This window comes from Anguilla rostrata, chromosome 15 (assembly GCF_018555375.3).
Source record: "Anguilla rostrata isolate EN2019 chromosome 15, ASM1855537v3, whole genome shotgun sequence".
Lineage (NCBI taxonomy): Eukaryota > Metazoa > Chordata > Actinopteri > Anguilliformes > Anguillidae > Anguilla > Anguilla rostrata.
Window position 1 is genome coordinate 25,799,057 of NC_057947.1, and position 16,523 is coordinate 25,815,579.

The 16,523-nt window shown below is 45.4% G+C and overlaps 1 protein-coding gene across 4 annotated transcripts; it reads right to left on the bottom strand.

Moving 5' to 3' along the window:
* Nucleotides 1-81: 81 nt before the first annotated feature.
* Nucleotides 82-16,460, bottom strand: cryl1 (crystallin, lambda 1). Of its 4 annotated transcripts, none has more exons than XM_064311650.1 (8): nt 16,239-16,460; nt 14,220-14,327; nt 12,418-12,544; nt 10,065-10,226; nt 8,882-9,076; nt 4,786-4,894; nt 1,634-1,740; nt 82-1,191 (listed from the first exon to the last, which is right to left on the bottom strand). In XM_064311650.1, exons 1-8 carry the CDS (start codon nt 16,283-16,285, stop codon nt 1,093-1,095), a joined length of 954 nt encoding a protein of 317 aa, XP_064167720.1. In that variant the 5' UTR covers nt 16,286-16,460; the 3' UTR covers nt 82-1,092. The 4 variants fall into 4 exon arrangements, with proteins under 4 accessions (XP_064167720.1, XP_064167721.1, XP_064167722.1 ...); XM_064311651.1 differs by lacking the exon at nt 16,239-16,460 and adding an exon at nt 14,932-15,077; XM_064311652.1 differs by lacking the exons at nt 14,220-14,327; nt 16,239-16,460 and adding an exon at nt 13,852-13,959.
* Between the last annotated feature and the right edge of the window lie 63 nt (nt 16,461-16,523).

Here is a 16,523-nt window from a genome sequence, read left to right on the forward strand (position 1 = left end):
CAGAAACTAGGCAGCCAGCTATCCACAGTAGTCACAATTGCCTTGCTTTTTTAACTGGGGTGATGCAACAAACAAAAAAGATTGTTCCTTGAAAGCTTGTGTTTAATATCACGATTGATTCATGCATCACTCAACTATTAGGGAAAATAAACACAATTTATAACTTTTTAAAAATCGTGACATCCATTGATAATGTCCGAGAAGTCTATGGAAATCACGATGCTGTTTAGTCCATATCACCCACCCCTAGTTAGCTAGCTAGTAAGGATGATCTGGGAAAAGAAAATTCACCATTAACTCTGCAGGTATGGTCATGTTAAGGTAAAAAATGACACGGAAAATCTACCATGTTAATCAAATTAATATCTGATGTTTCCTAACTTGTTAATGTGCAAGGTTATGCTTGCGCCATGTCTGAAATTATATTTGAAATACTTGATCAATGAAAACCAATGTTGTCCTTTTCCAATAGTAAGCCATACTTTTCAATTAAGTCTGTTAACAGGATGACATTGGTAGCTGTGCAAGAGACACATTAATAATTCAAACAATCATTCCACGCAAAGTATTAGTTTTAAAATCAAAACTGGCACCAGCAGGTGATCGTTTGTTTTCTCACTCTTTAAATCTGAGCTTGATTACAAGAGCCAACCAGGAGGGATGATTTGAGCAACCTGAGAAGTCAAAGGGGTCAAAGCAATTACAAAAACGGCGACAGACATTGAAGCAATGCTGGAAATACAACATTACAAGGTACATCAGGTACATGGAAAACTAACTCTGAGATTCACTTTGTAAAAGTATACAATGAGCTGGTCAGTGTATCAACATAAATGTTGATAGTGTTTGTTATTGGGGCAAATTTTACAGGCTTAAATTCAGTAGATCTCGATTTGTATGCAACCAACTGTGTAGGAGTTTAGTCCTATGGGTGAAATATGGCCATTCTTAAGTTCTGAGTTAATGTCACGAAGCTGGCCCCAGGAGGCTGGAGCTCAGTGGAATTCTAGAATGCAACAGAACTCGAAATTCCACACAGCAAGTTCCAGAGCCCGGCGATCCAGGGCATCCTCAGACATTCCGCCATTACGCTCATTTCTTCAGCTTGGCCAGGCCCATCAGGAGCTGATCCCGCCGCTCCCTCCTGGCGGACAGGTGCGGCTGATCGTTGGGTATGAGGTCACACATTTCCTGAGCATTGACGCGGGGGGAGGACGGAGGTTGTGGTGATCGGGAAGAGAGACATTGTAAGAATGAAAAATACGGTATACCACACCCTTTCCTATACATTTCCCAGAATCTTTTTTATCTGTTTGCTGCAACACTGGACCCATCTCAATGCATAAGCACATTTCAAAATGTTTTTTTATTTATTCACTCAATTTAATAAAACAAAAAATTTCTCTGCGGTTAAATAATAACAATAGGACAAACCACTGCGCTGGGAAAAAATTGAGATAATGATCACACTTGTGTGTGAACAGACACACGCGGGCAAAAACAGCAGCACAAACATACTGTACAGACGTGCACATACATACATGTCCAAGCGTTTAAACATGCACACATGTAGAAACGTACACGTACATACATGTACCCACACTTCCACATGTATATGTCTGTATACACACACCTGGACGATGGCCTCGGCTTCCTCCCCAGTGAACTCAGGAACAGGTCCGAAGGAAGAAAGCACTCTCCTCATCCCCTCCCTGTAGCGCTGCAGGTAGTCTCCCAGACCTGGAAGAAAATGCCGGAAGGTATTTGAATGGGACACTTACCGCAGAAGTAACTTTTTGGTTAATTAGTTCACTATGTTCTTATGTGCTGACCACGGAAGCACCAGTTGTGTGTCGGTAACATTGGTCCTTTTTCACCGATAAAATTTAATCCGAATGATAACTCGGGAGAACTCTGACCTCATGGCCCAACAACTTTTCCTTGTAGTGAGGCTACAGTGAGGCTAACTCTACGGCTCTCCCCTGGTCCTGTTCTTGACCCGGAGCCAATTGCCAGTCAATGCAGCACATTTCTTCTCTTTAGAAATAGACACTTTTGAAAGAAGTACAGTTCACAAACTCTGCTTGCAATCTTATTTGCTTAGACTGCATCGGTAATAATGCTTTTGCATTTCTCATACTCCTTTTGCCACATCAGAATCTACATTCTTTGGCCACTGCTGTCTGCCCAGATAACGGCAAACACCTTAAAATCGCACCAACACTTTTTCTTTTTGTTCAAATAAAAATACTCTTTTATAAGAGAAGAGAACTTAAATTGATTCAAATAAATTTGTCCCAATTCAGGGCAATATATATATATATATATTGGGGCGATGCAAGACCACAGTTGAGTAGCCCAGTAGAACCTGCAGCCACACAAGACCAGGGCTGAAGACATTCTAGTCCAACAGGGCCCAGCAAGAGTAACGTGCAGACTGAGAGAAATCGCTGGGGAATTTCCACTGACCCCAAGATCGCTGAAGCCTTCATCATTTCATCATTTCTATCAGCTGGTCGGAGTCAATGGGAGGAAAACCAACCACAGCAATTCCACCAGGAACCCCAACCACACCTTGCAGTGGCTGAGTGCGTCACTGCTGACCTCCGTATATCAATCACTGGGAAAGGAGGGACTGACTGAGCTCTCTATTATGGATAAGACCTTGACTGGCCGATACACAACGAACACCATTATCGTCACGTTGGGTTTTGAACGCTGTGTCATGGGTGTGAAAAGCCTGTGTGTCTCAATAGCACTTAGCCCTACCACAGCCACAAAGACAAAAAAGACCCACAGAATACTTCAGATAAGATGCTTGATGCGCAATTGCTGATAAGGAGTTTATCTACATCTTTTGTTCCGTTAAAGCAAACACACATGTAGGCAATACTTGTAATGGACTGTTTTTAGGAGATTTTTGCTAGTTAATCACTTGCAGAGACCCACTTATCTTATGGTGTTACATAAGTATTTAACAAAAAGATTTCCTCACCTGAAACAAATGGGTTTAATGAAATAATTGCCTGGAGTACACTTGACTGGTCAGTGATTTGCTGATACAGTGACTTTCCCTCTTTTTTGAAAGCCTACTCTTTGTGTGCTGCCATTTGTGTGGTATGTGAGACTTTGAGTGTTTCAAGTTTTGAGAAAGCACAGCCTCCGGAGGACCTGCAGTGACAACAGAACTGTGAAAACAGCAACCTTACGAAGCAAAACATGAAACCACAAGTTGAAGGTTTCCACGACCCAGAGGATTTTTCAAAGGTTACAGATGAGTCTGGTGTATGTAAAACTGATGTATGCATATAAAGCGTTAGTTTACAACGAGTTACATGTAGTTGTACAACAACACAGAAGAGACTGTTGTTTTCCTCTAGTGTTAAAACACTGCTTTTTGAAAATCTTTCAACTACAAATACCAAGTCACAGCAATTATTTTTTCATGATTGAAAATGGTTTTAATTTAGGCACACCACCAAAGACACAAATGCTGTTTTAACCACCAGCACCAATTATTTTGTTATAAACAACACGAATAAAAAGTCACAACATAATTTTTTCCCCACTCTAATCAACACTAATAATCATACTGATGCTGTAGGGAACCGGGGTTCTGTTAAAGGTGTAAAATCCTGGGAGATCGGAGCCATCTGCAGAGTGAATCACATAACGGAATTCTGCTTGAAGGTCACATGACTTTCCGCGATGTGTGACCGTCAGGCTCACAGTTTAAGCAGAGTTTTCTGCTGTGTGCTGGACACAGTCCCCACAGGGCCTGCAGGTCACACACTCCTCAGAGTTACAGCTACGGCTAGCACCCTCCTTATTATCTCACAGGAGGGTGAGAGCCATTTGGGAGGTCAAAGGTCAAAAATGGCAAGGCTGTTGTGCCTCCTCAGTCCAGGCTTGAGTACTGGCAGCACAGAGGAGGGCTTCATATGTCCGTGGGTGTATTCACAGAGGTTCCACACATTGAATGTAACACTTAAGTGCGTAAAATTCTAAGTATGATAGAATGATAGGTGGTGTGTCTAATTGCTCTTAGGCCTCTTAAGACAGGGACATTTTTCAAAAGTAAAACTTATAAGAACCAATACATTATGTAAATTACATAAACTGTAAAACTGTCTCTATTCATTTAGTTGTCTCTCAAAAGCACAGTGGGAAAAATTGATCCAATCAAAGACAGGAACCTCCACACTGCTGATCGACTCTGTAACAGGCTGAAAACATCAGTCTGATGTGTGTTTATTAATGTACAGTCCCATGATTTTTAGATGTTTTTACTGCTCACTTTGCGCAAATGTACTGTGCTGTACTATGGACAGGAGTCCTCCCAGGTTTAAGAAAATGTACAGGGCTTAGAACATTTCACCCATTTGCTCTCAATAAATGATGCAGTTCATGAAAATATGATAAATGCAGTAGACATTATGCAGTGCCTGTTGACCAGTTCATGGTCTGGCTGCTCTCTCCTTTAACAGCAGGAGCCTCCCAGAAAGGGAGAGAGAGTTTATGAGCGTGTTCTGTTAAAGAGTGCCACGTGATATTACCACCTATAGCAGGGGTGTCACTCCAGGTCTGCAGGTATTTATAGTTTCCTTTCAATCAGCAGCCAAAAAAAGGCCCCAGAACAAGGGGTGTGGACTCTTTAGCCAATCAATGATTTAAATGCTGAAACACACCACACTGCAGCCCTCGAGGACTGGGGTTCAACACCCCTGACCTACAGAGCACTCTGAGGAAAGAGCGCGAGCCAGTCCTGCATTAACGCGTGGGTACCTTCGGGTGCGTTCAGGTGCATGGTTTCCATGGGACCGATAAAAGCGTAACGCATGCCCAGCCCCTCGGTCATCACCAGATCCATGTCCTGAACTGAGATGATCCCTTCCTGAGGGAGAGCAGACAGGAGAGGACACGAGGAGGTTAGGAGGAGAACATCTTCTAACAGCGCCCTGCGATAACACATTCCAGCATAAACCACTTCCTGTCATCCGTACCTGCCCCTCACTGACACAAAGATTGCTGCTGTTGCTTGTTCTAATCTTTTTTCATACAGTAATGCACATGCACAGTACTTAACATTTCATAGAAGAAACTCTTCTTTTACTAAGGTTTCACAGACAGCCCAAAAATAGCCTTGAAAAAAATGTACAAACACAGGAGGCTCGGGCACGGGAAACTCGAGAAATGATTTCTCATATTTCAGCCATTTCATTCATTTCTTTTGGTTTCCGTCGGATTCTCAATCTTTGATCCGGTTACAGGTCATCCATTCTTCATTGAGCAAAGCGCTTTACTCATTAGGTTCTTTGAGTACCATAACAACAACTGGCATTTACTGAATTTAGAGGGGATGGCCTATCTTTCAACATGCACATACGTCTCTGGAGACAGTGCCACTTCAACAGCCCAATCCCTTCAAAGACAGTGGCACTGACGAGGCAAGTGTCCTATACTGTACAGAGAGAACTGCTAAATTAATCTTGACATCAACACCTCGCCGTGAGACTGCCTCAAACTCCAACCTGCTGCGATGGGGTACCCAGGGTGACAATCCGGCTGAAACCGGACCAGGTGAGCCCTTATGCACCCTTCATCCCGGTCCCCCAAACAAACCTGGACCCATGACAAGGTCTCAGGCAACACACAGGACCCGTCCCTTTCAAAGCCTTTCTCCCATCTCACCAACTCCCACCATATTGGATTTCTGCAGTCCTTAATTTCTGTGTCCCCAAAATAATGGGAGGGCACTACCCAGCAGGGAGAGCGGAGAGGCAGGTCCGGCCAGCCTTCCTCTCTGATTACCCCACAGTTCCAGTTACTTGCTGGCTGACATGGGTGAAATCAAAGCGTGGACAAAGGGTGAGGGGACAGTGCGGTTTTTGTTCCCGTCCCGTGGGCAACAACGGCCCCGTTATCCGGCTTGGCGAGCCGGTGGGCCAGGTTAGAGCAGCGCCTCCCGGGAGCCGCGAAAAGAGGCCTTTCCTCGGCGCGGTAATCACCGGGGAGGAACGGCCCGCTTTCCCAGCCGCTCCACTTTCCCCAGCTGGCCCGGGCTCAAAAGAGCCGGGGCATCAGAGCCGCGCGGCACAGCTCAACACCAGAGCTGGCAGAGTGCGCCAGTGTGTGTGTGTGTGTGTGTGTGTGTGTGTGTGTGTATCTGTGTGTGTGTGTGGTGAGAGTGTGTATGTGTGTGTGTGTGTATCTGTGTGTGTGTGTATCTGTGTGTGTGTGTGGTGAGAGTGTGTATGTGTGTGTGTGTGTATCTGTGTGTGTGTGTGTGTGTGTGTGGTGAGAGTGTGTGTGTGTGTATGTGTGTGTGTATGTGTGTGTGTGTGTGTGTGTATCTGTGTGTATGTGTGTGTATCTGTGTGTGTGTGTATGTATGTATGTGCATGCATGCTTGCGTGCGCGCGTGTGTGTATGAGTGTGTGTGTGTGTGTGCGTATGAGAGTGTAAGTGTGTGTGTGTGTGCGTGTGCATGTGTGTGTATGAGTGTGCGTGCTGGCAAGTGTTTGTGTGTGTGTGTGTGTGCGTGCGTGCGTGCGTGCATGAGAATGTAAGTGTGTGCGTGTGTGCGTATATGTGTGTTTCAGTGTGTGTGTGAGAGTGAGTGTGTACCTGTGTGTGTGTGAGTGTATCTATTTGTGTGTGTGTGTGTGTATCTATGTGTGTGAGTGTGTGTGTATGTGTGTGTGTGTGTTGGGGGGGCTCTGAGGAGAACTGGGGCTCAGTCTCTCATGCAGAGCCCTCTGCGCCCAGTCAAAGTGATCCGCTTTGTCGCCACCAACAACGCCCCTGCCCTCACCACGAGGGCTAGACAACGCCCCCCATTTATCCCGAAAACAGCCCAGCACCCCACTTTGCATCTCAACAGGGGTTCCAGCCAGGGGGATCTCACAGGGCCCAGGTACTGATCTCCACTCTGTGCCCCTGTGTCTGAATAACGGAGGTTAATGAGTGAGAGTGTGACCCTGGGACAGTGGAGGCTGAGAATAACCCCTTTCACAAACAGCAGTCGGTCACACACAAACACACAGACCCGTTTCACTTTAATCGAAAAAAGAAGCAGGAGCTTTTAGTTTAAATATACTTCTGAATAACAGAGAAAAGACCTCGCTTTGTGTCCAATACTGAAACAGAACAGGGCCTCCAAACTGTTGGAGAAGCACAGAATCGTCTAGAACGTGATTGTATGCTGTAGGGTTAAAATTTACCTCCACTGGAACTAAGGAGCTTAGCCCAAACCATGCAAAACAGCCCCAGGCCAAGGAGTGTCCAGATACCTTTGGTCATATAGTGCAGTTACAGAAAACTTGTATATCTGGTGTGTATATTGACATGACACGTGAAAAACACAATGAAATGTGAACAGTAACAGCTAGCTTGTGCTTAAGACCTGAATCATCTGCACACTCGAAGGTAACCCATTCATCCACGGAGACGGGACTGAGCACACTCAGGCACTCAAACTTCACACCGGGTCCTTTCCTTACAACAACACACGTTTCAGCCCGATGCCCAAGTCACAGCACAGCACTGAGCGAATGTCGAGATGAGTTTCACTGCAAAACAGCTCTGCTGGTCACCTGACTCCCAGCCGGATCTTAAATGTCGCACTCCGGCAGGTCGGCTAGCGTGTGAGCACACATTTAGTCTCACATTATTTCATACTTATTCTCTCGTTATTGCTACGAACTATGGTCTTTGGTGGTGTGTCCAAATTAAGCATGGCGAGGGAGAGGGCACTGCCTGAAGTCCACACTTCAGGGATCATCCGCATTTAACACTGCAGCATTAACACTAGCACTGTCCCTCACAGGGAATGGTAAATGGTAAATGGACTGCATTTATATAGCGCTTTTATCCAAAGCACTACAATTGATGCCTCTCATTCGCCAGAGCAGTTAGGGGTTAGGTGTCTTGCTCAAGGACACTTCGACATGCCCAGGGCGGGGTTTGAACCGGCAACCCTCCGACTGCCAGACAATCGGTCTTACCTCCTGAGCTATGTCGCCCCCAGGGAAACAGGAAACACTCATAACCTTCACCCAGGGCTGAGCTGACTCTAGCTACAGCCATGCGAGCCAAATTCCACAGTGCTGTCTGCGGCCTCTGAACCCAAAACTAATAAAGTTACACAACAGCTGCCTAGCCACTGGTCTCCTATAGAGCTAGGCTGTTATATACGCATGTCTGATAAAGTACAAGCTACATGCTAGAGTTGTGCAGAGACAACATAGTGCGACATAGCAAAAGGGCTACTCACAGGCATAACAGGAACTGTAAGTAATGAGCAGAACTCCAGAGGAATTCATGGAAGGCTACACAGTGCTGGGGCCTGTGTCAGGGGGTACGACACAGCGGAGTCATCTGACCTACCTGAAGCAGGTAAAGTGAGGTGAGGAGGATGTACATATTCAAGAGACATCATTCCACACCTCCACACTGTTGATATTTGTGGCATCACTCACTCTTCCACATTCCTGATCCCTCTGTGACATCACTCACACCTCCACACTGCTCATCCCTTGGTGACATTGCTCACACCACTGCTGATCTCAGTGACATCACAAAGGGCACAAGACCACGGGCAATTAAGATTTGTCCTATTTCTCAGGTAATGCAAGCGGAAGTCATCAGCAGCAGACTGTAGGAAAAAGCATACAAACTCCCACTGTCCTCCATGTTTTCCACAAGAAGGGAGAGGGAGAGACAAAGGCAGTGGGTTCTACAACTGCATAATGTTAAATAACAAACTTACTTATCAGTCTAATAATTCCACAAAAGGTCTCACAGTTACATGCAGTTGGATTTGACTCCATCAGCTCCATCCGAGGGTAAAAACAGCGCCCTAGCGCTCACGCTCGCTAACCTTGACCAGCCTCCAGGACTCGGCGATGACGGCGTACTGCACGCGGTTCAGGGCGAAGCCGTCCACCTCCTTCCTCAGACGGGCAGGCGACTGCCCCACCCGGGTCATCAAGGCGTGGGTGCGCTCCATCACCGTGGGCAGGGTATCTGGGTGGGGAACCAGCTCCACCAGACGAACGTAGTAAGGAGGGTTCACCTACAGGGGGCGCACATTCAGCTCAGCTCCAAGAACAATAAACGCACACACAATTCTCCATATCTGGTGTCTTCTGTTACAGGGACAGTCATATGCGGGCAAGTCCCACTGAAAAGTACTTTTCTTGTGAAGCACAATGCATTTCATCTCAGCTTCCTCTCGAGCAAGATCCTAAAATAAGTGAAACCAGAAAACCAGAGCAGTGCCGTGCCCAGTGTTTCGGCTGTAGTAAAGACTGAATGAGGTCAAAGCCAGTGACAGTACTACTGCTACTCAATCTCATCTCCAAGATAACAGAGCTATCATATTTAACACCGGGTTCCAACAGGAGCCACGCTGGCCTGGGAAACTCCAAGAACCATTCTCCTGACATTAGAATAAAAAAAACGAAGCTGACAGGTAAAGCCGTGCTTCTTCCTTGGCATCGTGCCTCTTCCTGTAGTTAGATTATGCCTGTCTGTACAGACACAGAAACCCAGCTGGCAAAGGGCTAGCAGCAAGTCGATGCTAATAGGATAACGATGGACCTTTCTGGCTCTGTGTCAGGCTGGATATCTGACCGGCCACCTCACACAGCCTGGCTGGGAGAGGGCCACAGCGCCCCCTGCTGAACAGCACAACCAGGGGGACAGGGCCTGCTCCACTCACCCTAGTTCCGGCCACTGACTTAAGCAGTTAGCCTTTTAAAGAGAGGGGATGAGAAGCAGCTGTATGGTCATGGTTGTTTTAGACAGTCAAACAGAACAGACTGGTTGGAGGGGAGTGGTGCACTACTGACCAAGTGGAGGGGGGGTGGTGCTCTACTGACCAGGTAGAAGAAGGGTGGTGTTCTACTGGCCAGGTGGAGGAGGGGTGGTGTTATACTGACCGGGTGGATGGGGGAGGGGTGCTCTACTGACCGGGTGGATGGGGGAGGGGTGCTCTACTGACCGGGTGGATGGGGGAGGGGTGCTCTACTGACCGGATGGGGGGGGGGTGCTCTACTGACCGGGTGAGACACGATGCAGCGTGTCTTGTTCTGAACGCGGGAAAAGACGTTGCTGGGCAGCAGACAGGAAGTGGAGCTGCTGAGGATCACACTCTCTCCGACGTGACTTTCCACCGCCTGGAACACACTCTGCTTGGCCTCCAGCTCCTCAAACACACACTCCTGCCAATGCAATACAACAGCCGGGTCAAATACATGCAAGTCTGCATTTCACATAACACAATTATCTGTATTTTAAGCATTTTATCTTGCATGTGTCAAACTGTACTCTACCACAATCCTACTCAGGGGCCACAGCAATAATCTGAGTTCCGTTCTGTTCATGTTCTACACATCACCAGCATAAAGCATAAACATGGCTGCCAATGGGATAATGCAATTAGAGGTTTTGTGAGTATCGAGGTGTGAGAACAAATCAAGCATTTCCAATTCTCCCCTATCCAGTAAAATTCATCAATGGAGGAGTGGGTGTTCTCCAGGACCTCTCAAAGCTCTCTCCACCCTCAATCAGTTGGACAAAAGACCAAGAATGGGAGGAGAGATTCTTTCTAATTTAGCCATGCTCCTTTTTTTGGCTCTCCTTCGATCCTGTCCTGAAGGCATTAAAATGGCGTATATTGTTACTTAAAATAACCCAGCTGCGAGCGCCAGGAAGAGAACAACGGGGCCCAGTGTTGGGACCCTGTGCAGGCTGTAGTAGCGCAGAGTGTGAAGGCCGTGCGCGTCGGGCATGTGACAGACCTGCGGGGCGCAGGGCGAGCGCTCGCTGTCCTACACCATTCGACATATTTCACATACTTCCCCCGAGAGCGGGCCGGCACACAGAACAATGAGGACCCGCTGGTGGGAGAGGGTCACAGGCAGGAAGCCGGCGAGGCGGGGGGCTACACCCAGCGGGTGGGGGGGGGGGCACTCGCATCTCCGGGGCGGCCTCGTCGTGCTTTTAAAGCGTCAGACGACGAGTGAGAGAGTGCATCAGGGATCTGATCTGATCAGCCGAGACCCGTCCCCACTGACAGTGTCAAAACATGCAGTGATTGTAGTCCATGTGTAGCCTGGGTGCTATGCTTTCTCTCCCAGGGACAGGAAGATGCAGACACTGTTCCACAGTTCTCACACACCCCAGTGGCCAAGCAGTCTTCTCTCATTGGCTAATCTGTCCCCCCTCACATTGGCCAAGCTGTCCCCCTCTCATAGCTCTCATTGGCCAAGCTGACCCTCTCTCATAGCTCTCGCATTGGCCAAGCTGTCCCCTCTCACAGTTCTCTCATTGGTGAAGCTGCCCCCTCTCATAGGTCTCTCATTGGCCAAGCCATCCCCCTCTCCTTGTCATCTCATTGGCCAAGCTGTCCCCTTCAAACTGTTCTCTCATTGGCCAAGCTGTCCCCTGTTCATAGCTCTCATTGGCCAAGCTGTCCCCATCAGTAAAGCACACTCGAATTACTGGCCTCTGTTCAGTGATAAAATATTACACCTGTTAGATCTTACCATTGCACTATTTGAGCATGTCTGAGATGTTTCAGGATACATGAGGCAGGGGGCTGGGGGAGGGGGGAGCAGGGTATGAAACTGCCTTGTAAGGGATACAAACATTACATTTTGCAAACTGCTGCATCTCTGTTTCACTAAAACTCTAATCACAGGAACACAGGAACAAAACCAGCACTAAACAGGAGAATGAACTGCTGCAGATGAAAGACAGACCCCTGGTCTCCAGGCCCCTCAACACAGTATGAATCCAACTCCAATTCAGCTCTAAAACATCATCAACCCAAGCTCGGGTTATTTGTGTGAATAACAGCTAAATCTGGATTCGTAGTTCCAGAAGAAACTCCATTTGCTTGCAAAAGGCTGAAGTAATACAGTTACAATTGTTTATTCTTAGTTCCAATATGCAGGTATAGTAGGTAAGTAAGCTGCGGAATTGAAAGTAGCGGCAGTGGTAGTAGTCTCATTACTGGTAGTGGCAGCAGAAGCATAGTGGTGGTGATAATAGTTCTGGTATTTTTAGTAGTTGCGGTGGTGGTAGTACTAGTGCTGGTAATAATAGTGGTGGCAGTAGTAATAGTACTGGTAGTGATAATGGTGGTAGTAATATTGCCAGTGGTGGTAGTGGTACTAGCAGATTCTAACGTTGCTTGTTTTTTTTTAGCTAATACACACACTTCTCAAGCTAATATTTAAAAACCTTCTCTGAGCCAATTACAAGACATGAGTAATATTAATTTGATTATGAGTTCACTATTGTTGACAGAATCTTCTGATTTCTGAGTAAAATACCCCTGTACCTCACTCGGGCCCATGCTGCTGATAGCATAGCCATGCCTAATACCCACAGGGGATGGTAACCCACCTGGACAAAGAAGGCTCCCTCTAGTGCTTGAGTGAGGTCATCATGGCTGCTGAGGAGAGAAAACTGCTCCGCTGCACTCAGCTCTCCTCTCAACATCTGGGCCTGCTGGAGCTCCTCTAGCTGCTTTCTGTACACACGCGCACACGCACGTATGCGCACACACACACGCACGCGCACACACATGCACACACACCGACACACATGCACACACAGACAGTTGAGTTTACTCCAGTGATTTACCTGATTTAATAAAGGGTGTTCTCTTACAGTTGCACATATTGGGGACCAAAGTAGTAATTAACCAAATATAATTTAGAACCTATAACTGAAATATTTAATAACCAACATATTCATAACAAAAATTGAATTGAACTTCCTTTAGCAGAGAAGCCCAATTGAAAGGCCACATCCCCTATTAATATAGGTCTGAATTACTGTAGGTGACATTTGCCCTTTACCCAGTGGTCATCATGGGAAGGTGTTAATTAATTAGTAATACAGTTCTAATATTATTATTATACCAGCAACACTATTTGCAGCTATGAGAAAGTACAAATATTACGTATGACAAAAGCGGAAATGAACACTGTGAATGCTTCTCAGACAGACAGCCCTCAGGGCACAGTGAAGAACCAGAACTGGGCAGCTGAATGTTAGAGTAACAAATGTTAGCAATAGAAATTATGGACTGAACCGGAACTGGTCCACTATCTGCCCAAACCTGACTATGAGGTCAAACCATTTCTGTCCGTACAACTCGGCAAAGCGTAGCTATTGGTATTCAGCAGAGAACTTTAACAAAACTAATGAAAATTCTGTTGTTTGTGAAGTCCTGCTTGAAGAGAGATTTTGAAGAAGTTTACAGACTCTTATGACTTGCAGATCTTTAAGACAGACATGACCGATCAAACTCGTAACTAACTAGACTGCATTCTCAGGAACAAATTAAATGCTTGAGGTTTCTTACAACCTGCTGGCATTAAAAAAAGCTGCTACTCCCCCTGTTGTTGGGAAAGAGTAAAATCATTCAAAAGTGTTATCATTACACTGGATAAAGCAGTGGCTCCCAAACTCGGTCCTGGGGGACCACAGTGTATGCCGGATTTCGTTCCACAGTTTGAAATCTCTGAATTTTAACAGGCTGTTATTTTGTTTATGTATGTAATTTTTTCCACTTTTATGTACATAATTGTCCAAGAGAACTTAAAATTGCTCCACTGCATTCTGGAATCCCAGAACCCGCAGCTTTGAGAAATGTGTGTCAATGATTACAGCAGTGGTCCCCAACCCTGGTTCTGGAGAGCTACAGGGTCTGCTGGTTTTTGTCACTATGAAAACCAGAGTCACTATGAAAACCAGCAGACCCTGTAGCTCTCCAGGACCAGCGTTGGAGACCACTGGATTACAGTCATCAACTATTGTCACATGGCTCACGTCTCCATGGAAAAGCTTTCAGCAGCAGTGTATTGAGCTTGTATTCGAGCAGTGGTTCCAAAACCTGTTCCTGCAGGTCTACCATCCTGTAGGTTTTCATTTCAGCCCTAACAAACAACACCTCAATCAGTTGCTAATTAGTAGAATCAGGTGTGCTAAATTAGGGCTGAAATGAAAACCTACAGGGTGGCAGACCTCCAGAAAAAGGGTTGTGAATCACTGCCCTAATACAAGCCCAAAACACTGCTGATGGCAGCTTCTCCATCAAGACGTGAGCCATGTGACAATGGCTGATGATAGTAATGGATAATAGCTTTTGATTGTTTAATTAACGAATAAAAAAACAATGACATTTTCCCCCCACTGACCTCACTTCCTGGGCAGCCTTCAGAGCCTGTCCTGGTTGGTTGTCATAGATCTTCACCCTGTACCCTCCACTAAGAAACACCATGGCCCATGAACGGCCAATCAGCCCACTGAAAATACACAGAAAACAGTTACATTAGACAAGCAGACATGCTGAATTATTGGACGTGGAGTCATTGTTTGTGGTATTGAAGGAAAAAAAGATATATTACCACTAGTAGGGGGGAAATTATGTGCAGACGTCTTTTGTTACATAGTGGCAAAGTAACAAATCGTATATTGATTATAAACTGCAAAGAACGACACACACTTGTGTTATTTTAATATTTTTAATATTTCTTCACCTCTGACCTTTGACACCCTGTAATGCGCGAACATCTAGTACCAGAAAAATGTTACACAATAACAGGAACCATGAGCCAGGACAGGATGTGGAATGTGAGTGTGCGGGCGGTTTTGAGCCTCAAACTGACCATCTGCACCTCCTAAAAAATGGAAGTCACAAGACCAGAAAACGGACGAGCAGGAAACCTACACATAATGCAGAAATTAACAACTGAATCAAATATTACGCTCTGGATCCCCATGACTTATTCAATAAGAGCATTAATGTTCGAACTTATATTCTTGCATGTTGGAGAACAATCTAATATATTTGCTAGATATATAAGTAGGCTTTGATAGATAGGATGGGTTCTGCAGTATTGCAAGTACCTGACAGTTCGTTGCCAGCTTCGATTTTTTAAAAGCTATTAGCTAGCAATCTGATGTTACTTCTTTAAAATCTCTTTATTAAACTTCTGCGCACTAGGTCTAACAGAAGTACTGTCGCAACAGGAATCACGACCGATTAGTTGACAATCTATAGCTAACTCACCTAGTATTAGGGAGGACAATCGAAAAATTTATTTCCGGAAATTAGCATAAGTATTGTGATTAAAATACCAGTTTAGCCTTAAATTAACGTATTGTGAACAGCGATCGTACATATATGGAATATTAATGTGATATATTGGCTGTTTTGTGGCTTTAGCTGCACTTTCCCAAAATTCCATCAATGATAAGATCGGACTCCGACGGCACCGAAAACGATAGATTTCACTGAACATTCGACGTTTACATTTATGGTTACTGAACGAGTGACATCATAATAACTTCACTGGTTGATTTTACGCGGTCATTATGGCAGTGGTTCTCTCAGAATTTGACTGAGACAGTCATATTCACTGACCTGATACATCCGACTTATAACTTCAAATCCAAGTCATTGTGAAGGTTTAAATGGATTTTGAAAGTAGACACTTCATGCTACAGCATGAAGGGATTTGAGTGTGCTGTGAGTTTAGGTAGCAACAACAAGGCTGAATCCTTCTGACGTATTTACATAGCGGACTATATGCTCAGATCGCCTAGTTTCACTCACTACGGCAGCGGAATCGATAAGCTTCAGAATATATAATTTTAAAGATTTAATCGTCTCTACTGGATTTTGCTGTTTATCGAGGGTGTGACAGAAAATTTCGGTGCGGACTATCGAATGTTTTTCCATTACGTCGATTGACCAAGTACCATTCAAGTATATTTTTGGGTTGTACTGTAGATTGTGCTAGGTACTTCACATTAACCTGTACAGCGATCAAAAGCTAACAGCCAGTACCACTTAATTCTAGTAACTTCTATCACCACTGTAATGAACTAAAAAAAGGTAACAAACGACCTTTTCTGTGAGAAATGTATTGTCAAGCTCACGCGCATACACTGCTGGCGACATTCTAAAGCTTCGTTTTGCCCTCCCTACTAGTATCACACCAGAAAACAACCAAAGTTAACGTAGTTAACGTGCCACCTAGTTAACGAAATAACTGATCTGTACGTAAATTAAGTTTAACATGCCACCAGTGTGCGAACCCCAATCTAATTTAGTAAATTAGCCAGTTAGCAATATCGCGCGATAGGTTGATTCGCTTCAATGACTGTCACTGACTGTTAGCTCCCTAGCTAATTTAGCAGTCTTGGCTCACCTTCCAATAACAGAAATGATTCTTCCTTCAGGTGTAACGTTACTCATTCTTCTTGTCACTGTGCATAGAATATCTGTCCGTATGATCTATACCTGGAAACCACAGCAGGCTACAATAAGTACAAAACAAGGGTAATGAACTTGTGGTTTGGTTTTGTTTGAACCCTGCTACATCCATTTGCGATCCGCCCCTTGCTGACGCGTTGCGTTCGGGGCGTTAGCTATCGACTTTTGCAACTTAGTTGTGATAGAATTTCTATATATAGCACCAACACTAAAACAAGTC